Consider the following 25887-nt stretch of genomic DNA (forward strand, 5'->3'; position numbering starts at 1 on the left):
TGTGGACACAGTGAGACAAAAGAAGGTCCTTTGAAAGGTTTTCCAAAACCAGACCAACCTTTTCAGGGGGAGGGGAGCCCTATAGCTGGACTGATCAGTCTCTGTAATTACAGGCCTCTGGTAGACATGCCTGGGATAAAGCTCTTACTTCGCTTCAGCCTCCCTGCATGAGCCTGCTAAATAGAATGTAACAGAAGTCCAGCCCAGTCAATGCCTAACTGCTACTAGCTGCTGCTTTGGACTGTAGCCTGACAGTCATAGACCTGCTGGAGTGATCAAATGAATTATCCGTCAGATGTAGAGTACAGATGCTCCAACAGGGATAAAGACACAGTTAAAGCATTTTAAACGCGTTCTGTAAAGCCATGAATTGAACAAGGGGCTATGACTTAAGGGTACTAATGATCATGCATTTATTTTGAATCAGACTAGGTACTAGATTTGTGTCCATAGCTTAATATGACATATTTTCATGTAGGCCTTTACGCTGGCCGGTTGTTTGAACACGAACGAAGACAGTGTTTCTGCTGCACTGGATGCATTATTAAAGCCTGGCCTTATTGTGTTGTCATCCCTTAAATAGGCTATACTGTTACGGCCTTCATTTCTGGGTGACCCTGTTAGCCTCCAGTATTATGTGTGCTGCAGGACATGGCTCTGTGTGTGTGTGTGTGTGTGTGTGTGGGTCTGTGTGTGTGTGGCAGAAAGGGGGGGACTCACAGGGATACACAGGGATAAAAAAGAGAGGGGTGGTGGAGGAAGGGAAAGGGGGATCTCTGTGGGTCTGTGTCAGCGGGGAGGGGGTCACTGGCAGATGCTGGTGGCCTCCTGACCCGGTAAGGGAATGGATGCGTCTCTCTGCTTGTTTTTACACACTTGCTGATCCACTGTTGCAGCAACCAGCTCAAATAATCCACTGTGTAAGCTCCTTATGTAGAGCACAATTTTGTGAGAAAAAAAAAGCTTAGATTATTCCCATTTCGGTTAGCGACCACCCCCCACACATCTTGTGGAGTACAGTTTTAAAACCACTCAATACTGACCAAGTATGGGCATTAGAAAATAGGAGAAATTAGACAGGGAGCAAAGAGATGTGTCATATACAACTTATAATGAGAGCAATCAACCACATTATGAAAGAAAGAAATGAAGCATCAAATAGGTAAATAAATAAAGAAGGGATGAAAAATGAAAAGAAAGAATGACAGGTCCCATTTTAGCAACTAACAACAAAACTACAAGTGCCAACGTGCATCAGGAAATAAATATATAAATGTATGTCACATTGACGCCATGATTCATGGGAAATGAAGTTGATATGTGTTCAAAATGAACTGAAATTACGTTGTCAAAACTACAAGCTCCAGAAACCCACGGAAAATCGCACAGGCGTGTCACGGAACGGTGGATGTCCGTGTGGAAGAAAGTCACGTGTAGATAGCTGGAGTTCGTTGAATCTCGATTCGTTCCTTTCTGTGTAGGATACCAGTCGGTCTGGGCATACGCTTTATCGTGATCTAGGTGTTTGCTTGATGTTGTTTTTGAGCTGCCCGTTCCTTTAAACCCCACCACTTCATCAAAGAATGAGTGATAACGATGATATCGAAGTCGATAGTGACGTGAGTATATTATTTTCCCTGTGTATCTAGAAAGCGTCCCACCCTGGTCCTTAATGATAGTTCTAGCTAGCTGCTACCGCACATTAGGTATGTTTTCGAGACTAATTAGCTTCGCTGGCTAGCTAGGCTACCTATCTCATACCCAAGTTGGTAATATTATCAGACTTGCTACCAGTTTGTTGGCTAGCTACAGTTGTTGTCTACTGCACAAGAAGTCTAGTTACTGTTGAAGTCTGAAAGCAGTATCCACATTGTTGGGCGTATAAAGGTTACTAACAAGGTAAATTAGTCATGGTTTCCAGTCGGTGGACCAAAGCATTAAAACTACATAGGTAGGAAGGTAGCTAGTTGGTCACATTTGGGGAACAATTGTGGCTACAATTGTACTTTCTGTTCTGTTCTCTTACAGGAAGAATCACCCAGATATCACTCTGTGGTGCGTAATGAAGGGAGAAATGTTCCAAAGCGACTTTTTTGAAATAATGGAATGTTTGCATTCTATTAGCTAGACTGTCCTTTGGCAATTGAGAGGCATTTGTCAACCTTAGCAAGCTGTTACATTTCCGTTGTTTTGTTGGCACATTAGATGTCGGAATATTTGATTGCAGCCTCTGTTATACAGAACTCAACCTTGTTTTTAAGGTCGCAGTAGCTTATATAGTATCGTACATACAGTAGCTAACGTTACAGCAGCACGTTCTGCAGAGCGGGGGTGGGATTGGAGCTGTGCTGTAACTAGCCCAGATATCCAGCTTTAGTGCTCATTTTTGCATTAGAGCTTCACTCGGTTGACCGACCATCTGATCATCCCCATGCAATATATAATGAGGTATATTCTGCTGTATCTAGAGTTGAAAAAACGGCATAGTTAGCAAGCTATTTATAGAATAAATAAATGTCATGAATAAAGCTTCTGCTTCCCACATTTTGCGGTCTTTTTATTAACGTACCAATTGGTCATCTTTTTATGTTTATGGCCATTTGTAGTAAGAAGTCACACATTCTTTTCTCCAAATGTATATTTATTGAACCAGCTATCAGGAAGGGAGTCGTTGGACCTTTTCTTGTGTTTTGCAGCCAACACTAGTGATTTGAGAGCCATCTTTTCTCGACAGGCCAGTGAGCTCTGGCAAGCTAAATGAATGACGTAGCCACGTCGCATACCGGCGAGAAAAAACTATGCACGACGGATTTTTTACCGGAAAAAAATATGATGATATTTTCTTGACAGTAAAAACAAATGAACATGGCCCTGCACACAACCAATTTGAAAAATATTGGTTTAACAAAATGACATCCTTTAATTAGTTACATCACATACACTTCTATGCATTGGTCTTATTTGATAGGGATTGAAACTAGAGAGGTCAGACGATTTGGGCTGTATTGTTTATCATGTTTCCTTAGAGATTTTAAGATACATTATGCCTTGCATAGACTTTAGAGATGTGACAGTTTTTAATTTTTCCATTGGTAGTTTCCCAGCCACACATTTAGGCGAGCCCATTAGCGGAGACTCCTACAGGTTAGAAACCATTGATTTAGCTGGGCTATTCCGATCTAGGCTTGCTGGGCTATAACACCCACTCACAACGGACATCTCTCGCCCACAGCAGCCGTCTGTGTTATACGTTCTTTTAAACGTTGGATTTAAGTCAATGTTTGGCTGTTTTTGAGAGTGTGTAACTGGACTGCCTCTAAATAAAGATGATATCAGTGTAAAGATGATATCAGTTTTAACATGTGATGTTGCACACTTAGGAAATGATCAGTTTCTCATGACTCATTTGGATGGACTGATTGCTAATATTTTGGTCCTAGAAAGAATGAATTCAACTTAGGAGATGGAGTCCAAAGTGTGAATATCACAGCAGGAGGCCACTGTGTGTTTGTGCGCCAGGTGGATCTAATGGCTGACGACCACACGCCATGCCCTCCCTACCCATATTTTTAGTGTCTGGCATGCAAACGCGCAGCCTCCTTTCTGCACATGAAGGACAACCAGACAAGCCTATGTAGGCCGTTGTACGTTTTACCCCACCTCATCATCCTCGTTTACCCTGGAGCTGTCATCTACACACACTGAACTTTCCAACACGCATTCCCTCACCAGGAATGCTTGAAAATGTCAGTTTGAGTCCTAATCGCATGTGCCGTTAATGCTAGGTCACGTGTGTGTGTTTACACTGGGCCAGATCGAGGGAGTGGGCTGGTCCCGTGCTTGTGGGAGCGTTGTCCCTCTGAACGGTAACACGCTCTTCCTGAACGGTTCAGGCGGCGATTGTGCAACAGGGAGCAGCTGTCTCCTCTGCGTTTTGAGTCAGGTGCCTAGTCACGACTTCTCATGAGACCAGACAACACCCTGGAGTCCGGGCTCAGTTAACTCCCTACAAAGCCTCAACTGTCATTGGAATATCTGATGTTTGGTTTAGTTTCGTTATGCTGCGAGTCAAGTTGAACTTCAGGTTCAGTATGTCCAGAACCTGTCTGATGATGGTGTCGTTCACGCCAGGAACAGGTTGCAGTGTCACAGATGGGCTGGTATAGTGCTCTCTGCCTAGTTTCAGTTATGTCAACTTGGCGGCCATATTAATATGGTCCAACCCTAATGCAAATGTAGGCGGCGTCTGTTGAGTCCTAGACAACACAGCAGTGTTGTCGCTGAGGTCTATTTTGCCCTCAGGGTCAAAGTATCTGGAAACAAGTTGTTTTATACACACAAAGAAGACAGAGAGGTATTATGTTGTTGCTAAGCGGCCCAACCAAACAGTTGGCCAACAGAAAGAATAATTTCATTAACATTTTCAATCCCAAAAAGATTCCCTGAGACCATTTTATATCAAGATCAGCTCTTTAGGTCAATTGAGTTAGTCATTTGGGCTATAATCAAACGAGCCACAAACGGTATCCTCTTGTACATCTCACCATGGCTGAATGGGTTTAGTATCTTCATCCTGGTGTGGTCATGAACTAGGCCACCAGGCCAAGCCTGCAAGACCACCCAGAGACAGTGGTGCTGAGGGCATAGGACTGCACCAGGAGAGGGACTGCAGGGCAAAAACAGACGCACATCGAGACTGCAATTGACGAGCTCCACTGACTCCACTGGACGACGACAGCTGGAGAACCAGGCTGTGTGTGACTGTATCTCCCTCGTCTCCTGTCGATGGTCTGCTGCCTGGCTGAAGCCCCCTTGTGACTCTTTCATTGCAGGCAGACAAACGGGCACACCACAATGCGTTGGAGCGCAAACGTAGAGACCACATCAAAGACAGCTTCCACAGCCTCCGGGACTCCGTGCCCGCCTTGCAAGGGGAAAAGGTTGGTAGAGCCTGGCTTGGCCTGTACCACCTGCCAGGCAGCAACACCAGGGGCGCTGCATCGCTGATAGGGATGTGTGGGAGGGATGTGGGGGAGGGAGGGATGTGGGGGAGGGAGGGATGTGTGGGAGGGAGGGAGGGATGTGTGGGAGGGAGGGAGGGATGTGTGGGAGGGAGGGAGGGATGTGTGGGAGGGAGGGATGTCTGTTTTGACGTCTTTACCATCTAGGGCATTGCAGAGTCAAATAGTTGTCTTTTAAACTGTCCAGTCTGCCTCCCCTCCCTTCTCTGAGTCTCCCTGACTGAGGAGGAGGGCTGGGATGTGCAGGTGTGTGCTGGTGACCTCTGTTCACAGATGTAGGGTTAGAGTGTGTTGTTCGACTCCCTCATCATATGACTAGGTCAGCGCAGGCTTAAGGGGAGGGGTTACTGTCGGTGTAGAGGAACGGGGGGGATGCAGACATCCAGATGGACAGCTTGTTAAGGAGAGGGAGAGGGTTGGTCTTGTTCATACAGATCATGTGTATTGTTGTGCAGCCTCTGGCTGACAACAGAAAGGGTAGATGATGCTGAAGTTGTTGGTATGGAATCAGTGAATGTTTTAGGTGCATAGCATTAGGTATGTTTATGATTGTTAAATTGAGTTTTAGATTTTATTGCAGTACGTTTATTATTTACAGACTTATCTGTGATTGTTTTCTAGACTGCATCCTAGTGACCTGAGGGCTAGCTTGATGACAGGCTGTGTTGTTAATGTGTTAAGGACCCTGCACCTTTTGTGTCTTATTTGAGTTTTTCCTTTGTTGCTGACAGCAATCTATCAAACAGGCGTCCAGAGCTCAGATCCTAGACAAAGCCACAGAATATATCCAATACATGAGGCGGAAAAATCACACACACCAGCAGGACATTGACGACCTGAAGAGACAGAATGCTCTTCTGGAGCAGCAAGGTGAGTCAGTGTGAGGTACAACACTCCACCTGGCCACATCCCATACTTACAGTTTGCTGGTGTGTGGCTCAGTCCATTGAGGCATCTTTTCGTCTCTTCCCCATCTCCCCCTCCCCTCCCTCCCTCTCTCTGCCTTTCTCCCCCACCCCTCTCCTCCCTCCCTCTCTCTGCCCCGTCCCCATGCAGTGCGGGCGCTGGAGAAGGTGAAGGGGTCCACTCAGCTCCAGGCCAACTACTCCTCGTCAGACAGCAGCCTGTACACCAACCCCAAGGGCAGCGCCGTGTCCGCCTTCGACGGAGGCTCTGACTCCAGCTCAGAGTCGGAGCCGGAGGAACCCCCCAACAGGAAGAAGCTTCGTGTGGAGGCCAGCTAGAGAGCAGCGCCACCTCTGGTCTGGAGGAGTTCACCGCTCTCGGAATTCACACAACCTCCTCCCCCCCCCCTCCCTCCTCGCTGGGCATGCTCTAACAGGAGGCGGTCCGTCCCTTAGCCCCCCCCCCCCCCACTGATCTGTCCCCCTCACACCATCTGCAGGACGAGGGAAGCCAGCAGGGCGGAATGAAGAACGATTTAAATCTGTGTCGAGATTCTGTTTTTCCTTTCCCCTCTTCACTCCTCCTCTCTCCATTCCTTTCTCTTCCTCCTCTCTCCTCTTTTTGACTCCCTGGTATTGGTATCCATTCAGCAACATCAACAATCCCATACCCCAAATGAGGCAGCTTTGCTACATAAGGACTTGATGCTTGCGTGACCTCGTCGCTCCGTCCTCCCGGCTGAATCAGGGGAGATGGGCGGTCGAGGTTCACTCCTCAAGCACTGCTAAAGTGTAGTTTTTGTTTTATTTTGTTGGATTATCTTGATAAGAACCTGTTTAGAAAATACACACACGCCTCGAAGAATCGTCCTGATGGAGAAGTTTACCTTTTTAAACATTTGTAGCGTACTTTTCCACACAAGAATGTGAACATACTTTGATGAAAACGAACATTGATGTAAAAGTTTGAACCCACCTCAGGCCAACTAGATTGCAGATGTTTTCATTTTGACACACTTGTTAGGTAAAAAAAAACAAAAAAACAAATATAATCCCCATTAGTTGAAATTGATGTTTTGAGAAACAGGAGAGAATTCCAAACTTGTATTGTATTTTGTCTTTTAGCTTGAACTAGTGAATGAATTTAGGTGGCTGAAAATATTTAGGCATCTCAATATAAAAAAAAAGCATTGATCGGATGTTTTCAAGTTCTCAAAAATATGTTATGCATTTTTAGTATTCTTACAAATCATGGGAAAAATACCAATTTGCCACTAGTAGTTTTCCTTCTGGGTATAAAATAGATATTGAATGTCACAAGGTAGTTGAGTATGGGAGGAGGGGAGGCCCTGTCGTGTTGTGCTTTACACCGTAAAATCTTAATGTTGCTGACTCCCCAAGGATAAAAAAGAAAGCAGTTTGCTTATCTAGGAAATCTGTGTGTATGTATATCTTTTCCATTTTATTTCCATTTTGAGTATGATTAGTGTATACTGAATAGCTCTGTTTGTCCGATTCCATTCCATGGAAATTACAGGTATGTTGTACATACTGCCAACAATTGTCTTGGAAGTCGAGGTCTACCTCTACTAGAAGACTATAAATAAAACTATTTTATCCTTTACTGAGGCGTCTGATGACTTGTTTTCTGTGATGTTGGCAGACAGTTCTGATAACGTGGCAGATGAGAGAGGACTCCCAGCTGTCCAGTGTTCACCCCAGCAGTACGAGCCGTTTGAGCTGGTCTAAGCCTGGCCAGAGCCCTGTTTATGAAGACGTGTGCAAACACATTTTCAGGTTTTTCTTGTTTCTCATGCAGCAGGGTTGCTTGTTAACCATGGTACACTTTGGGCACATCCAGGTGTAATTATGTAAGTGGTTTGTCCTTTCAGATGGCACATTCTTCCCTCCACTACCTCTGCTCTGGAACACTGAGGGCAGTTTGATTTGCACCACCCAGAAAGGAAGACACCTTCCCAAACATCATTGCTGCCTTGAAAAAGTGCTAAGTTTACCAACAGGATCCCAGCACAACTTAAATCTGCTACATTTGAGTTTTCTAGTGTCCAGAAATCAGTTACATGATATTTTACCCAATACTTAAAAATGAGGCAAAGTTGGAAGCAAGATGCAATGCAGTTTGTAGTATACATTTTTTTTAATTAACAAAAATCTAACTGACAAGGTTTCAAAACAAAAATCACTGACAACATTTCCACATGAGTCGGTCTTTATTTGAATAGCCCTTCTGTCCCACCTCTCCTTGTCTGCAGCAGGCTGCTCAGAGAAAGGCAGCGTGTTCGCTGGCACCCCTGCAGACAGTTCCAGTTACCTCAGCGGTTACACACAATGTACACACCCTGAGATGGCTCCAGGGCTCCAGGGCCTTAGGATGACCCAGCAGTGGGAGCCTGGCTGTGGGCCTGGGCAGGAACAAGGACAGGCAGCTGGTGGAAGTACCGTAGGGCCCGAGCCACCTTCTCTGGACAGATGTTGTAAACTGGGTGAGTCGGTGCCTGAACAGGACCAGAGAAACACACTTATCATTACCAGGTTCCACCACGGGTCAATATCATTCATGGCCGATATTCTAGGTTGACATGTCCAGAATGAGTGTCTGGGAGGAGGTCTGCCTGGCCGGAGGAATCTCACCAGTCGGTTTTCTGGGCGGCCCACGATGAGCTCATTGTGGCTGTCCATGTTCCCAAAGTGCTGCGCCACTGACAGGCCACTCAGGCAGTAACACGTGTGGTAGAAATCTCTAGACCTGGTCACACCCGGAGGGAGAACATCCAGAATGATGTCATATTGTAATTGAGATGATCTTGTTGCACTGTCTGGTAAAAATAAGGAGAGCTACCTTGCACAAATTTTGGAAAAAAGTGGTCAAACTGTGAACTTCTAATCCTTGATTATCTGCTGTACTTACTATCTGCACTTTGAATGCATATGTTATGTAAATCCACATGCAGCAGCACATTCCATGCTACGAGCTGGTATCTAGGTGTGTGTGTGTGTGGTACTGACTTGCCGGGCTTGTCCAGAAGGCCTCCCGCTGGGTTCTGACAGCACAGAAGGATGTATTCCTGCAGAGCCTGCTGTTCAAACATCCACCTCTCCATGCTCAGGGTCGTGTCCCCTGCACACGCACGCACACAGCAAAAAACATCTCTACGTCTGGAACAAAACAGTTACATTAAATAATGCTAAGAATTATTTTTGCAAAAGCTTTCATCCAAATTGTCAGTCAACGGCACTCTTCCAAGCTATACACCAGGCCGGAATCAAATCTCGTTTATAGAAGGCTAGGCTAGGTAGGGTACCTTCTCTATAGAAGGCTAGGTAGGGTATCTTCTCTATAGAAGGCTAGGCTAGGTAGGGTATCTTCTCTATAGAAGGCTAGGCTAGGTAGGGTATCTTCTCTATAGAAGGCTAGGCTAGGTAGGGTATCTTCTCTATAGAAGGCTAGGCTAGGTAGGGTATCTTCTCTATAGAAGGCTAGGCTAGGTAGGGTACCTTCTCTATAGAAGGCTAGGTAGGGTATCTTCTCTATAGAAGGCTAGGCTAGGTAGGGTACCTTCTCTATAGAAGGCTAGGCTAGGTAGGGTATCTTCTCTATAGAAGGCTAGGCTAGGTAGGGTATCTTCTCTATAGAAGGCTAGGCTAGGTAGGGTATCTTCTCTATAGAAGGCTAGGCCAGGTAGGGTACCTTCTCTATAGAAGGCTAGGCTAGGTAGGGTATCTTCTCTATAGAAGGCTAGGTAGGGTATCTTCTCTATAGAAGGCTAGGCTAGGTAGGGTATCTTCTCTATAGAAGGCTAGGCTAGGTAGGGTACCTTCTCTATAGAAGGCTAGGTAGGGTATCTTCTCTATAGAAGGCTAGGCTAGGTAGGGTATCTTCTCTATAGAAGGCTAGGCTAGGTAGGGTACCTTCTCTATAGAAGGCTAGGCTAGGTAGGGTATCTTCTCTATAGAAGGCTAGGCTAGGTAGGGTATCTTCTCTATAGAAGGCTAGGCTAGGTAGGGTATCTTCTCTATAGAAGGCTAGGCTAGGTAGGGTATCTTCTCTATAGAAGGCTAGGCTAGGTAGGGTATCTTCTCTATAGAAGGCTAGGTAGGGTATCTTCTCTATAGAAGGCTAGGCTAGGTAGGGTATCTTCTCTATAGAAGGCTAGGCTAGGTAGGGTATCTTCTCTATAGAAGGCTAGGCTAGGTAGGGTACCTTCTCTATAGAAGGCTAGGTAGGGTATCTTCTCTATAGAAGGCTAGGCTAGGTAGGGTATCTTCTCTATAGAAGGCTAGGCCAGGTAGGGTACCTTCTCTATAGAAGGCTAGGCTAGGTAGGGTATCTTCTCTATAGAAGGCTAGGCTAGGTAGGGTATCTTCTCTATAGAAGGCTAGGCTAGGTAGGGTATCTTCTCTATAGAAGGCTAGGCTAGGTAGGGTATCTTCTCTATAGAAGGCTAGGCTAGGTAGGGTATCTTCTTTATAGAAGGCTAGGTAGGGTACCTTCTCTATAGAAGGCTCTGTGAAGCAGAGGCAGCAGTCCTGCCTGCCAGAAGGAGTAGCAGCCGTCGACCAGCTTGTTGCAGCGCCCTTGGAAGCCTCCCTCGAAGCGCATCTGTTTGCTGGCCACCCACCGCTGAGGGGCAGGAACAGAAGAAACAACTTGTCACTCCACGGCAGCCAGTATAGATGACACACGGCTTCAATTAACATGCACCACTCGGCACTTACACTACATGGCAATGCTACTCGCATGGGTTATGGAAATGAGGCATGAAGACGAGATATGCTCCTCGTTATCAGTTGTCAACAAGTTTAAGAGCGTCGAACTGTATGGCACACACACATGGGCCTCTTCAGCTTTCAGTGAGGCAACTAAAAGAGGGGGGTGGGGGAGGTCAAATCCCATCAGGCCACAATCGGAGGAGGAGGGAATCTAAATTGATATTTGGAAACGGTGAGGGATCTGGAAATGGTTTCCACAGCAACCAAACCTAAATCAGAACCACTCCAAAAATCGTGAACTGAATCGTGATTTGGAACCAGGTTTAAATACTAACTGGACACTTGTGTCTTTTGGTGCAGGGGAGTGACAAACAGTCTGTTACAGCAAACCTAAATGAACAAAACTTCAAACGAAAGCTGTTCAAAAAGAAACGGTTTGGTCCAACTGAAGGTCACTGAGACCTGGAGGCTCCCAGAAGTCGGATGACTCACTAGCGACTACAGCACTGCAGTCAGAGCTCCCCGATAGGTCATTTAGCTGATCTGAGAGCAGTTCTTCAGTTAAATCTCAGTGCACAGGCGGCTGTGATGTAGCCACAGCAACCATTCTAGGACCAGGGTTAAGGTTTGATGTGGGATTGAGAGAGGATGCAGGTAATTCTGCAAAGGGTATTCTGGGACTCTTGCAGCAGCCTCTGGTGTCTCCTTTCAGCCTGGTGGTACTGGCACAGACTCTGACATAGACCTGTGTATATCCTCTCCCCCTGTCTCTGTGGTGAACCTCCTATGGAGACATCTCTAAATCGGATGGTCCCAGAGGACAAGACATGGGACACCTCAGCAGAGGTCAGGCAGTGCTGGTGCAGAAGGAGATGTGTACAGGGGAAGCCAGTCCCTCCACACTTATAGCCAGTAGTACAGTTTCATCTTTCAAACAGGGACTCTTATCAGTGATGCAACACCACCACCACCAGCAGCACCGGTGAGCAGGGATGTTAAGCAGGGGGCTATCGTGATGACGTGGTCTGTCTCACCAGCAGGGTCTTGAGGTCCAGCATGTGTTCCTTCCCCAGGATCACCATGGCAGCTGTGCCACAGAAGGTGTACCCTCCGTGGGCCTCCAGGCCCGGCACGCCCCCTAGACCCCCCTCCCAGTTCTGACACCTGGGGGAGCAAGCAGAAAGTCACACGCCATCACCTCACTGGACCAGAACACTGGTTTACGATGGGTCAATGTGTGGTACTGGTCTGTGGATCAGATTTGTAAAGCGTGATGTGATACACAGCTGTATCGCCATCTCCCCTAGGGGAAGAATAAACAATCTGTTTTTATCCATCCCTCCATCTGAAACAGGTTGAAGCAGGTTCTTGATCACTGGTGAGATGAGGATGAGAACGGGGGTCCTCTCTACCTGAGGATCCAGGTGGGCGTGTCCTCAAACAGCTGGGGCGTGAGGATGTTGGTGAGCGACGCTACCGATGCGGCGCAGTACGCACTCCTGCCAGAAACACAGATCACATGTTCTCAAAGGAAGAACACACAGAGGGAGAGAGAGAGCTAGAGACAAAGACAGACAGAGACACACAGAGAGCGACAGAGACAAAGAAAGAGACAAACAAAGATACACAAAGTGACAGACAGACAGACACACACACACAAAGTGAGAGAGAGCTAGAAAGACAGACATAGGGACAGACTAAAGCGAGGGTGTAGGGTTCTCATCCCCCAGACTACGCCGCAACCATGGCGATAGTGCTTACCTGACATCCACCTCTCCTCCTACGTGCATCACAAAGGAACCATCCGGCTGCTTCACCGACAGCAGGAAGTCAAGCAGCTTCTCTCTGGAGAGGAGAGCACAAAAGGAGAGGGAAGAGGAGAAGGGGGATTCCAGAAGAGGAAAGAGAGGATGTAACTGAGACACCTTAGTGTGAGTGCTGATAATTGGATCAGCACTCTTCCACAGTCCAATATCCCGTGTTGTGATTGGACCGTCTGGGCTGTACTGACCTGTTGATGACGCTGTAGGCCTCCTCGCTGCCGAGGATGCAGAGGGCGTTGACAGCAGCGTAGGTGGGCGCCAGGTGGGCGTGCTGGCCTGGACCCCCGGCGAAACCCCCTGTGGGGCTCTGGCATCGTGCCAGGAACTGGCAAACACTGAGGGGCACAGTGGGAGGAGTTACACACTGAGGGGCACAGTGGGAGGAGTTACACACTGAGGGGCACAGTGGGAGGAGTTACACACTGAGGGCACAGTGGGAGGAGTTACACATTGCGGGGCACAGTGGGAGGAGTTACACACTGACAGACAGTGGGAGGAGTTACACATTGCAGGGCACAGTGGGAGGAGTTACACACTGAGGGCACAGTGGGTGGAGCTACATACTGAGGGCACAGTGGGAGGAGTTACACACTGAAGTGTGAATATGAATGTATGATATCCACACTATAAAGCATATAGGTATGATGGTCAGGTGTCCACATACGTTTGGCCATGCAGTGTGTGTATATGACTGTGTGAGTACATGGGTGTGTGTGTGTATATGGACAGGAGTATCTGAGTATCTGACTCTGAGGCGATGGTGGAGGGGACAGGCTCTTCCAGCAGCTCCAGGCTGTGAAGGATCCAGTAGCACAGCCACGGCCTGCTGGCATCCAGACACTGCAGACAGAACAGAGCGTCACACCCCACACTAAACAGACCACTAAATGCACCAGTAAGCACAAAACACACACTCAGAGATATCACTGGCCAGTATCGGGCCATGGTTTGGTTCTAGTTCAGGTGAGTCAGGTGGCTGAGCGGTTAGGGAATTGGGCTAGTAATCCAAAGGTTGCTGGTTCGATTCCCGACCGTGCAAAATGACGTTGTGTCCTTGGGCAAGGCACTTCACCCTACTTGCCTCGGGGGGAATGTCCCTGTACTTACTGTAAGTCGCTCTGGATAAGAGCGTCTGCTAAATGACTAAATGTAAATGTAGCTCACACTGGTCTTTTGTTTTGTAAGTTTCATGCAGATATTGAGTGGTTCTGCTCAGCTTCATATTGGTAAATGTGGATTGGTGGGTACTGGAGAAGATGTGCTACCTCGTACGCATCAGAGAGGTGACGTAGACCCTTCTTGAGATACTGGTAGTGCTGTTCCCGCAAGAGAGTGGGCCTGGACAGAAAGATACACAGGAGATCAATACATGGGCTCAAGGTTGACAGCAGCTAAAACAGAGAGGATATGCAAGTCTGGATACAACAAAAGCTTTGTTCTGAATCCTAATGAACTGGTCAACAAAATCTACAGGTGCCAAAATCAAGCCTGACTATGTTTGATCAATATCCAGCCTAGGACATACAATATACAATTTTTACAGGAGTTCAGTTTATTAATCTTCTGAGGGCATCTTCAGTCAGGCAACACACCTAGCTCACGAGTTGTTTACATCCAGATACGAACAGCTGCCACTGTCATATCCCTTCCCTACAACAGAGTGTGTGTCTCTGTACGTCTTAACATCCCCAGCCTATGAGTCACAATAAGCCCTTGAAACTCCAGCCTCTCCCTTCAAGTAACCTTTCAGCGGAGGTCTCTGTAAGCTTGTGTAATTAGCATCTACCTGCTCTGGGTTAGTCATGGATCAGCTGGCATAACATTATCTCACCGCGGACAGGATTTAAAACAACTATAACGGCCTTAGGGTGGGCCAGGACCAAACAGTGGCACAGTTTACAAGGAAAACCAGGAGGCCTCTCTGAATCCCTCAGTCATCTATGGACGTCAGTGTGTGTTTGAATGCATCCACATTTATTGATCTCCAGATGTGGTCCTCTGCCTTTCCTGTTTAAATGAAAATGGATGTGCAGGGAGGCGAGGCAGTTTCCTAGTAAAAAAGGTAACCAAGCAACAAGGCAAGACACACATGCAGCATGGACATTATTGTAATACAGTGCATTGCTATGATGACTCACATTAATAGTGACTTAATAGTGTAAAATGAAATACAAATACAATTATACATTCAGTGCCAAATGGTTGTCAAGGAAACAGGTGAGAGAACCAGTTGCTGGTTAAGTGATAAATGTTGTAAAGTAAAAACTATTGTATATGGGTACAGGGATTTAGGCAGTGATTACAAAGGAGTTTGATTGAAGGCTACAATTAAATATATTATACACCCACCAAAAGAGAATAGCTGAAATGCACTCTGAACGCACAATTACAAATTTTGCTCACAGTAAATTATATGGTGGTGAATATTACCCATGTGAGCTTGGAGATGGTGAGGTACTTAAGAAATCTGGCATTGCATTGTTCCTCATATGCGCCTTTAAAGAAAGCCTTCTCCAGTATTTCAGAGATAAACTAATTTGATTCAGTTGATTATCATTGTAATTTGCCTCTTTTTGCCAATTGAACTTCATCGAGTTCATACGCTTTTGTAAACGTGATGGATTCTGAATATAATTCAAAAACAAAAATGAACGCTGAAAAATACTTACTGCGGTAAGCTGTGTATTTGCTGGTAAACACTGATTACTTCTTGAATACTGCGTTCGACCTTTTTCTAGATAACGCAAACACGTGGGAGTAAGTGAGACACAGCAAACAAAACACAAAGTGGATTTCACAGAGGCATGACAATGACCTTTTCCTGACAATGATAACTGACAGAAGCAAGAAAATCTCCTATGAACATCATTTAGTGGCGCCCCCGTGGCACACCGGATCCGTGCGGTAAACACATGAGGATGAGGCTTCGGTTTGATTCCAGCTCGGACTCTTTGCTTGCATATCAACCATCATCCTTTCTCCCCTTTAAGACTACACTGTCACTTTAAAAACATACCAAAGGCAGAAATGCCCCCCAAATCTTTAAAGACACATCCTTTAGCTAACTTTAGCACCCTTTAATGCATCCATGTATGGATCGTATAACCACGTCTGAGATAAATTAGCTCAATAACAGCCCACAGCGTTTAGTTAGCCGTATGATGTTGACACATGGACATGCGGCTCTCTATTTTGCTAGCCCAAAACATTTAGGCTAGCTAAACCACGGTGGTGGCAACGGATTTCACTTGTGGTTTTCACTATTACTGCTTTATGACCCGCTTTTAAAGACGGCTTTCATTATGTTAGACAGCCATACAATCATATACTCAAACTACAATATCTGACACAGTTAGCAAGCCATTAAGCTAATCTTGACCATCTGGCTCACCTGCTCCACTGAAGTCACGGTTTCCACTCCGTCGTCTGTGAATAATTCTGAAGTGTGACACTCGCCGAGGCAACGTAATGTCGGGGGTATTCTCTCCATTATAATCTACTTTATGAAGACTACCCAGCAACGTCTCATGTAATTAGCTTTTTATAACAGTTTAGTTGTTAACAAGCTCTGGCTTCGCTATCTCAATCAAATAATCATAGGATTTCCTGTAGTGGGCGGGGTTACGGCAAGTCGGATGGGACAATCTTTAAAACGCACAAATCTCGCGTTGCACGAAAACACACCGATGGATTGACTTAAATTGAGCCTTTGTCCGGCAGTTGTAATATAACAACAACATAAACTAGATATTAATTTGAACACATAGACTTGCTTTGTACAAATATCAGCCCCCCAGCCAAACAATAATAAATAAAAAAAATTATAGGGTTGGGTCAACAGTCCCTCCTACATTATTTTATTACCCATCTCGTCAGTGATGTCGAAAGAAAAGCGAATGCTGCCGAGCGCATCCTTGCCGCCGCACCCATTGAGACTGTGGGCTGGGTGGGAATCTGGACAGTCCCTGCTTTGTCGCTGAAAGATAGCAGGCAGCAGCACACTTACACAGATGTAGCACAGAGACATATTTTCTTTCCGAAACAAAGAGTCACTATTTATTTGACATTATCTGCAGACATGGGATTTATGTGGGACGGTCTTGGTAATTTGTCGCTGAGCTAGCTGAACGTTCTTATTTTTAAGACACTATGGCTAAGCAGTATGATGTGCTCTTCCGACTGCTGCTTCTCGGAGATTCTGGGGTTGGAAAAACATGTTTATTATGCAGATTTACGGACAACGAATTTCATCCTTCTCACATCTCCACAATCGGTAAGCCCGGCTTCTTATTTTATGACGTGCATTGTTATTTGTGGTATTTGTGATTTCACTACAATCACGTTAAATGTACACAGTAATGTCTCTTAAATGTCATTTTAAAGCTTTTTCCTATATGTTGCATTGTTCTTTGTCATTCATGTACTAAGTGCATTTAAAATATCACATCCTGAAGAAGCTGGCCTTTACAATGCATTCTCTCTATTGTTAGCACAGCCAGGAAGTAATTCTTAATGTAGAGAGAAAATAATCAAAAGACAGGTGCAAAAACAGCAACTTGTGCGCAAATGTATGTAATGGAAAGTAATGGTATTGTAAAAGTATTTTTTTTATAATACTGTAAACTGTGCTCCAGGTCACTGTTTTATTCAGATGGACAGTCTAGTCTAGGCTATATACAAGTATAATAGAATATACTTAGTACAATGAAAGTGTAAGAAGGTTTAAAACTGTGACAAAACGGACAACCGTGAGAAAAAGAAAAATTTCCCCCAAAGAAATTTTGGGGAAAAAATTGAGATCTCTTGTTGATGAACATTGCACATGGAAGTGTGATTGTAATCCCATTTGGTCGAATAACACATACTTCACATTCTCTTTCAATATAGGCCTACACATTAAAGGACGTGCCTGTCCAGCACTTATAATGTAATTTCACCTGTTCCTTCTCCTCAGTCATGGATTAGCACCTTCCCTGGAGTGCTTTAATCCTCTGTGGAACCAACCAGACTGTCTCACCCTGAAGTTAATATCTACTGTCATATCTATGTAGTTATTATTCAGCACTGGCCATGAAAAGTACTCGACTGGGCTTTCATATGGCTGGGCTTTCCAGCAAGTAAAATAAGATTGGAGGAGATTATTTCCAGCAGTCTCTTATCTATACTCTGTGAAACCAGTTTGTGTGTGAGAATGCATATTGAGCTATCCTAGGCTTCGCTCTGCATAGGAAGTTGCTGTCATTTGAGTTAATTGGTCATATTAAGCTTCAAACAACGCCAGGCATCTTCAGCTCCTCTACGCATCTTAGTTAATGGCAAACTTGTTTGTTTTCTACACCAGCGCATCTGAAAAACGCAGAAACAACAGTGAGTTACAGAACTCAACACACTGACTACTGTGTTTTAAACCAGGCACAACTGATCACAGATATTCCCACAAAACAACAAATCTGCCATTTCTTTAGGACACGTCGTTACTCAGCTTTATTCAGTCTGCATGTTTATGTGCGGTTGTTTTTTATGTAGACAGTATTGATTTTATTCAGACCTTCATTCAGAGCTCCACAGGAGACATCCCCCTCTCACACCAGGGCCATCAAGGCACCTCAGGACACAGCAACAAAGCACAGTAACCACATCTACACACAGCCCAACGGAAATGTGTGTGTCTAGGACAGTTACTTGAAATTAAAATAGGCGAACCTCAATTGGTTTTATTTGGTGGATGGCATCAAAATAACGACACCATATCTTGAATTTTAACCGTTTAAATGCAGTTGATAGCTTTTGAATGGCTGGAGATTATCTTAGGGGCCACTCACAATAAAAACTAAGCTGTAATAGTGTCCTACTATCCTATAATTACATCTCCTTCAGGCTCCAGTCACAAATTCCTCCCAGCACAGACCCCAGCTGTGGAAATGATTTAGTAATGATATTCAATCACGCTGTGACTCTTAATCTTCCTCTCCTCACCTGAGCAGTCTTTAAATGGACTCCTGTGAGCGCCTGGCTGCCATGCAGAGTATGAGGGATCACCGAGGCCCTGTCCTAAATCATGGCTGAATAAGCAGCCCTACTCATGGCTGTGACCCATATCTGTTACAGCCCTGGATGGTCAGGGACACAGGCATGGGTTGGAGAGCTTGTTAGAAGAGAGGAGAGGCTCCCAGACACAAATAAAATCAAATGTATTTGTATAGCCCTTTTTACATGCAAGCATGTCACAGAGGGCTTCACATACGCCCATAGAACTGCCCCTCAACCAACCTAAACCCTCAAGGAAGACATGGAAAAACTCCCAGAAAAACTCCTAACAGGAGAAAAAATGGAAGAAACCTTGGGAGGAGCAATTCAGAGAGGGATCCCCTCCTCCAGAGACGGTTGGTGAGAGAGAGGAGCAGAACACAGGCTAAACATAGTCATACAGTGTCAATGGGTTTTGAAACACCAAAATCCATTGTTCAACTTTATAGATGTAGGACAGGACCGGGAGACTTGCTGTTGGCCGTCATAGAGACTGGTTTCCGGTTGACGACCAGGTCCAGCGTTGGCCGACCGACGACCAGGCAGGTGCTGGCAGACACAATTCATAGATACTTTTCCAGTCATAAAACTGTTGACTGTCGATGCAGTTGATGCATTTAATCTACGCCCTTGTTTAACTCCTTAAATTGGGCATTTGTTTGAATGGTCATGTGGTTGCCTTTGAATGACTTGCTGCTTTCGCCTTCCTCAATGTATTTGTCAGATTGCGGAGCTATACTTTCAGTTTACAAATACTATTGTGAGAATATGGCTGGCAGGCATTTAAGTGCCTGTCAACAGCCCTTAATCCAGACCCAACAACCTCAAACTGTCTTCCAGGTAATTAGACAAGTCACTTTAACATTTCATTTTATTTATTAGCCCCTGCACAGCTTCTCCGACTTGCTCATTGTGGACAACTGCCATGTCAAATTTGCCTTTCCTTTAATTTGTTATGACCTTATGGGAATGTTACAGGTTTAAAGTTACAGTATCTTGACTCAGAAGTAGGTATCTTTGGTGTCTGGACTAATGGAAATAATAATTGCAATGCATTTTATGACACTCAGGGTTGCCTTAGGATAGAAGCATACTTTCCCCTTTGCTCGACTGTGATCCATTCTCATCATCTCACATACGCATGACTGGCTTCTGACCCCATCTTTACAAAATACCAGGCCTACTACTGTTAGAGAGAGAAAGAGAGAGCGAGAGAGAGATAGAGATAGAAAGAGATAGCGAGAGAGATAGATAGAAAGAGAGAGAGAGAGATAGAAAGAGAGAGAGAGACAGAGACAGTGAGTGCGAGAGAGAAAGTGTAATAGGGAGATTGAGAGCTAGAGGGAGAGAGAACACTTTTTTTATTTTCCTGCACTCTCTCCCAGCCCCGGGCGAAGGAAGCCTCTGACTGTGTCGGTGGCCTTTCAGCATGTCACTGTCTGAATGCTCTCTTGTCGAAAGGTACGCCCGCTCCCCTGTGTCAATGGAGCCTCGCTCAATGGAAGTGAAGTGAACTTTAGTCTGGAGAGTTGGAGACTGTAGTGAAGCCGCACACCAAGCGCCGAGTGCCTGTCAACAGCTCTTGTAGATTCTCATGGACCTCTAGCTCAGCAGAAACAATGCACATCTGAAGGGAAAAGAGACCTCTCAGTGTTTTAGTCTCTCTGTGGGTCTGCAAATCGATCTGTCACAGTTACCCCTTCACACCCAGTGTAGGTAATGGTTTGTCGGCGCCGTTTAGGTTAATTGGGTTGAACTGGTTATTGATCCCGCAGGTATTGTTCTGCTCTGAAAAGGCATGTATGTTTTTTTCCACTCATGCCACATTAGCCTGAGAAACGGCTGTCGTGAGTAGATAGGAAAATCACTAAGGAGTAAAAACACTGAAATGAAAATGGGATTGGGGCGAATCATAAGCTGTCTACTTTCTCTCCCCCACCTCCCGCTCTCTGTCTCTCTCTCTCTCTCTCTCTCTCTCTCGCTCTCTCTCTCTCTGTGTCTATCTCTCTGTTTGTCTCTCTCTCTCTCTCTCTCTCTGTCTCTCTCTCTCTCTCTGTCTCTCTCTGTCTCTCTCTCTTCTTTCTCTCTAAAGCTCTCCTCTTCACCTTCTTGGTCTTCACTCCCCTGTGATCAATACAGTGCTGATCTAAAGAAGATTAAGACATGACTCAACTTTATCTCTTGCAAGGGTGATGGCTGTGCCATCAAATGGATCTCAGTATCTTCGGTGTTAAAAAGCTCAAACCGAGCTTTCACCTATCCAGAAATAAGAGCAGGCCACAGAATGCAGACTTCAGTCATGGCTTATGGGTTGTTATTATGCATTCTCACCACACTCCCATGGGCAGGTTGGGAGTGTCATGATGACTCTAATCACTTCCCAGTCTGTCTCAGTACTAAGTGAACGTGCTGTCGTGTTCCTCTCAGGAGTTGACTTCAAAATGAAGACTCTTGTCATCGATGGCATCAAAGTGCGAATACAGATATGGTAAGTAGGCCAAAGTATACGCAGAGGACTAGCCTCAGAATAAGCCTGTAGACTGGGATGGGCTGTATACTGTCAGAAGCTAAGCTTGTTTGCACTACCTCATACTGTGCTGCTCATGCGAGTGACCTTTAACGCAAATGCCCTACATCACAACTGATAAGCACATTTAGTCTCTGATACATATACCTATAGAAATGATACGTAAACCCACCCCGATTGAAAAAGATATGAACCCAGTCATGGTGCAAAATCAGGAATCAAAATCGTCAGTTTTTACAGAATGAGATCTGAAGAGAAACTGTGTGTGTGTGCATCATTGTGTGTGTGTGTGTGTGTGCATCATTGTGTGCGTGTGTGCATCATTGTGTGTGTGTGTGTGTGTGTGTGTGTGTATGTATGGGTGATTTTTTCCTTTCCCTTCCTGCAGGGATACTGCAGGCCAGGAGCGATACCAGACCATCACCAAACAGTACTATAGGCGAGCACAGGTAAGACAAAAATTTCCGTTTGCATTTAATTCATTTACATTTAGTCATTTAGCAGACGCTCTTATCTTAGTGACTTACAGTAAGTACAGGGACATTCCCCCCGAGGCAAGTAGGGTGAAGTGCCCAAGGACACAACGTCATTTTTCACGGCCCCATTTAGCAGACACTTTTTTTCCAAAGCGACGTACCAATACCTTTCTCCAACACGTACCCGCAAAGCCCTTTCACAACAACATAACAATCCTAACACAGCAGTGTTCTGAGTGAGCCGTCTAACCAAGGTTTGTTCACCCTTCACATCCACAGGGAATCTTCTTGGTCTATGACATCACAAGCGAGAGATCCTTCCAGCACATTATGAAGTGGGCAAGTGATGTGGATGAGGTGAGATCCAAGGCCTAGCGAAAGGATCACTTTGTCATCTCCTGTGGGCCAAACAACAACAAGAGTCCTCTTGTCACTGCTTGGAAGGAAGCTACTTTTCGCCTCTTCCCTTTCTGGCAATTAGAACTTCAAACAAAAAATTCAAACTAGTTTGAATAATCATTCCTTAACACAAAATATTGAAATGAGGGTTCTAGTAGGTAATTCGAATAAATCGGTTTAAAAATAAACCCTAAAAATAATATTTTATTTATCGTATTTCTCCCCTTCTCAGTCTTAATTTGCCCCCCTCTGTCTCTCCTGTTTCCCTGACCCAGTTCCCAGATCATTCCCTCTCCTTAATTAAGTCTCATGAAGGATAATATTTCCAAAGATGAGTGTGTCTGAGGGTCTCTCTCCCTCTCTCCCTTCCTCATTCTCTTTCAGTATGCACCTGAGAAAGTGCAGAAGATCCTTGTTGGGAATAAGTCTGATGAGGAACAGAAGAGACAAGTGGCCACAGAGCAGGGCAACAAGGTTGGTCTGAACGTCCACAGCAGACCAGGCCCTGCAGAGTTACTGTGAGATCCTCCAAGACCGCAGAACCATCACTGACCATATTCATGTTGTGTTTCATTCAGCTGGCCAAGGCCTATGGAATGGACTTCTTTGAGACAAGTGCCTTTACCAATCATAACATTACAGAGGTGAGGACTGGTTCGGACAACAGTACAGTACCCATTGTTAGGACACTTGAGGTAGGGTAAAAACATTTAGTATTTGTCTTTTGTAGTACAATTATCTGTTGTTAAGGGGTAACGAGTTAGTTATGTCTGATAGACTACCCCAGTGGTCTTCAACCCTGGTTCTCAGGGCCCACTGTCTTGTATGATTTAGATGTTTCCCTGCTCCAATACACCTGATTCAAATGAATGGTCATTATCAAGCTCTGCGGAATACTGTAAACAGCCACTCACTTGAATCAGGTGTAGTTTGGAGCAGGGAAAAACATACAGGACAGTGGGCCCTGAGGACCTGGGTTGAAGACCACTGGACTACCCTACGAAGATTGCCGAAATGCAGATTTGGAGATGTCCCTTTTCTTGCCTGTGTCTCTGCTTTCCATGTGTTCGTGACCGCGTCTTCGCTCCTCCCCAGTCTTTCACACGATTGGCTGAGCAGGTGCTGCAGGCGAACAAGAAGGACCTGGACCTTTTGAGGACTTCCCTCACCGATGAGCTCAACCTCACCGCCCTGGAGGAGGAGGAGGGCATCTGCGACGGAACCGCTGACTCACAAAAAGCCTGCTGGTGTTAGAGACAGGAAGTTATCATCAACCAATCAATTAATCACAGCCCATCTAACAAACTATTTACAAATCACATGTCCCTGACACTTAGGCATCCATACGCTGTATGGTGTGATGATTTGGCTCATAGGGGTCAACCAGTTGATTTGGTTTGTTTTCAGTTTAAACTAGGTACCGGTATATCAATAGAGTTGCCTTGTCTCTCTAACAATGGATGCTTTGAGCTTTGTATAGGTATTTTTTCGTGAGTCATTGAAAACTGCTAAATACATGTACATTGTCTACATCATGCAGGATGTTTTGGAACTCCAGGTTTTGAAACTCCAGGTGTGAATTATTTAAAAAAGAAAAAGGAATGCAAACATACGTACAAACGTACAAAAAAATTAAACATTGTTCAAAGTGTAAGCATGAATCGCAATCTGCAACATTCCCTTTTTTGAATGGCCGTATCTTTTGCCACATGAGGGTGCAGTCTGCACCATCAACATGGGAGCTGATGGGCAAATGGTCAAGATTGTGTACCCTGTTTTTTTGGTTACAATTGACTGACATTAGAAGCACCGTGGTTGTCTGTATCTATATCATGTGACTGACTTTGTTCATATCAGTGTCCAAAGAATAGTATTGATTTTTTATTTCTTCATCGTGGTGACTTGATTCTTTCTTGAGAAGAGGATGATTTTGCTGTCATTCTAAGTGGCTGATCCAAGCTAAGAGGCCAACAGCCAATGTTTTCACTGCCTGCTACAGCACCCTTTGGTAAGTGTTAACATATCCCTTATCATTTTTCACATTTCCGTCAAAACTTCCTTTATGTTAATTATAATTAACTTCACTTAATGTTAATAAGTCATAGAACTAGCAATGGGATTGCATTGATAATTCAAGAATGGGAAGTGTAGAGGTTTAAGAGAACGGTGACCATGTGACAAACTGAACGTGTTACTTTAATAGAGGTGTGAAATGTGTTGACATTTGGTATTGATGGTCTAAAATATTTCCATCGTGATTTGGTAGATTATCTTGACATATTCCATTATACACCTGCTGTTTACTTAAAGATATGGAGGAAATTTCATTCCACAATTAATTTTACTCTTCATGCAAGTTGACAGGACCAGCAAAATATTTGCATGCGTCCACAAATAATTCTCATGCATTTCTTTTTATGCAACTTCAATGAAGTTAACATTCAATACATCATTATACAGTTATCGCATTTGACCAGAGTTGCCTGTTGGGAACCTATATGGACTAATAGGACTAACTTGGCTTCATCTATTGCAACTGATTCAATGTTACTAATCCTACTCAACTGTTTGTGTGCAAGTGATCATGGTATGTTGAATGATACACTGGACTATGCTCTAGATACAAACTGTATCTCTGTGTTGTTTGGTGATTGGGTATTTCATCTCTTTTAGACTACCAACATTGAATTAGTGGAAATATATTATGTGCAACATTGTAATTATTTCAGAAAATGTCAGATGTTGAATAAACCCTTGTAGATAAACGGTTGTTTGCGTCACCTGTCTGGTTTGGCCTCCCCTCTAGATGGCAGCGTTGGACTGTCATGCAAGCCTCATCTGTCCTGTACAGCACTCTGCTAAACTGAACTTCCTGAGCAGCTGTAGATCACTGTATTATAAGGTGGTCCTCATTAATATTCCTACTTATTCTTGCTCTATGTTCAGTAACATGGTTCATTTACATATCATGCAAGGAGGAGTCTGATGCTGATTTTGACGTCTTTGCATGTGAGCCATCAGAACAGTCGGAAGGGTGATGAATATGTATGTAGATGTGTCAGAGCTGTTGCCGTGCTGTCTAGGTGACAGAAATGACAATTCCGTATCTATATCAGTGTCGAAGGACACACACACACGCAGCCCTCAGCTTAGTGACAGTGAGTCATGTCCTGGCTGTGGTCATGTCAACATGGCAGAACTGTGTGACTCTACTGTGATGAGCATCCATCATCTTATAGACCCTCATGAACCATCCACAACCACAACTACGCCTCATTAGGCCCACTGCTGACAGCACCCTGAGGAAGGGAGCTGGGGCAGGGTGCGAGAGAACCGGAGAGAGAGAGAGAGACAGAGAGATAGAGAGACAGAAATAGAGATATACTGTATGAAGAGAGAAAGAGGGGGAGAGAGAGAGACAAATGGATAGTGAGAGATATAGAGATGTTTGTAATCATCCACAACTATTTGAGGTGAGGTAGAGAAGCTTCCGTGATACTACACCAACTCCTGGCCCGAGTCCCTCTCCAGAAGCTGTAATCAAACACCCTCCAGCCTGCATGTTCCAAAACAACCCTGTTTCCTGTGTTGCTGTCAGAGCCCTGCAGAGCTGGAATGGACACCACAATCTGACAACGCCAAGAGGAGGATTCTTGCGCTCAAAATAATCAATGAGAACAACTGTAACATAACCCCGAAATTCAGATCTTAAGTTTATGTAGAATTACCAGTTGATCGATTGTGTGAAAGGTTACTTTTTTAAAGAAACACCACACAACTCCATACAGCACTAATATAAAATGATGATATAACATTTGTTCAATCCAATTAGAAACATTCAAAAATGTATGTGTGAGCATGTTGAGGGGTTGGCAATGAATCACACTCCGCTGGCCCCTGTCTTCCATCCTGGCACCCCAGGTCCTGGAGATCGGCCTAAGCTGTGCGGGTAGGGCCGGCTGTGACACACACACAAAC

At 44.9% G+C, this 25887-nt stretch overlaps 3 protein-coding genes across 3 annotated transcripts; 2 read left to right on the top strand and 1 right to left on the bottom strand.

Annotated features, from left to right (window-relative positions):
* Positions 1–1484: 1484 nt before the first annotated feature.
* Positions 1485–7550, top strand: max (myc associated factor X). The gene is made up of 4 exons (XM_067241490.1): positions 1485–1619; positions 4833–4940; positions 5753–5891; positions 6078–7550. Exons 1-4 carry the CDS (start codon positions 1584–1586, stop codon positions 6263–6265), a joined length of 471 nt encoding a protein of 156 aa, XP_067097591.1. The 5' UTR covers positions 1485–1583; the 3' UTR covers positions 6266–7550.
* A 506-nt stretch (positions 7551–8056) lies between these two features.
* On the bottom strand, positions 8057–16066 carry fntb (farnesyltransferase, CAAX box, subunit beta). Its single transcript, XM_067241736.1, has 12 exons — positions 15872–16066; positions 15150–15214; positions 13746–13818; positions 13229–13320; positions 12669–12815; positions 12419–12502; positions 12070–12156; positions 11692–11821; positions 10436–10568; positions 8954–9065; positions 8579–8693; positions 8057–8442 (listed from the first exon to the last, which is right to left on the bottom strand). Exons 1-12 carry the CDS (start codon positions 15968–15970, stop codon positions 8314–8316), a joined length of 1266 nt encoding a protein of 421 aa, XP_067097837.1. The 5' UTR covers positions 15971–16066; the 3' UTR covers positions 8057–8313.
* Positions 16067–16485: 419 nt separating this feature from the next.
* On the top strand, positions 16486–24671 carry rab15 (RAB15, member RAS oncogene family). Its single transcript, XM_067242063.1, has 7 exons — positions 16486–16753; positions 20935–20995; positions 21423–21483; positions 21790–21867; positions 22294–22383; positions 22488–22553; positions 23005–24671. The coding sequence occupies exons 1-7, from the start codon at positions 16630–16632 to the stop codon at positions 23161–23163; spliced, it is 639 nt and encodes a 212-aa protein (XP_067098164.1). The 5' UTR covers positions 16486–16629; the 3' UTR covers positions 23164–24671.
* Positions 24672–25887: the final 1216 nt, after the last annotated feature.

Source organism: Osmerus mordax, chromosome 8 (genome assembly GCF_038355195.1).
Source record: "Osmerus mordax isolate fOsmMor3 chromosome 8, fOsmMor3.pri, whole genome shotgun sequence".
Taxonomy (NCBI): Eukaryota; Metazoa; Chordata; class Actinopteri; order Osmeriformes; family Osmeridae; genus Osmerus; species Osmerus mordax.

Coding starts and splice junctions, on each gene's coding strand:
- max (XM_067241490.1), top strand. CDS start 1,584: ATGAGTGATAACGATGATATCGAAGTCGATAGTGAC. Junction 1,620..4,832: donor ATATCGAAGTCGATAGTGAC/GTGAGTATATTA, acceptor CTTTCATTGCAG/GCAGACAAACGGGCACACCA. Junction 4,941..5,752: donor CCGCCTTGCAAGGGGAAAAG/GTTGGTAGAGCC, acceptor TGTTGCTGACAG/CAATCTATCAAACAGGCGTC.
- fntb (XM_067241736.1), bottom strand. CDS start 15,970: ATGGAGAGAATACCCCCGACATTACGTTGCCTCGGCGAGTGTCACACT. Junction 15,215..15,871: donor CCGTGACTTCAGTGGAGCAG/GTGAGCCAGATG, acceptor TGCGTTATCTAG/AAAAAGGTCGAACGCAGTAT. Junction 12,157..12,418: donor GGAGGAGAGGTGGATGTCAG/GTAAGCACTATC, acceptor TGTTTCTGGCAG/GAGTGCGTACTGCGCCGCAT.
- rab15 (XM_067242063.1), top strand. CDS start 16,630: ATGGCTAAGCAGTATGATGTGCTCTTCCGACTGCTGCTTCTCGGAGAT. Junction 20,996..21,422: donor AAAGTGCGAATACAGATATG/GTAAGTAGGCCA, acceptor CCCTTCCTGCAG/GGATACTGCAGGCCAGGAGC. Junction 21,868..22,293: donor GGGCAAGTGATGTGGATGAG/GTGAGATCCAAG, acceptor ATTCTCTTTCAG/TATGCACCTGAGAAAGTGCA.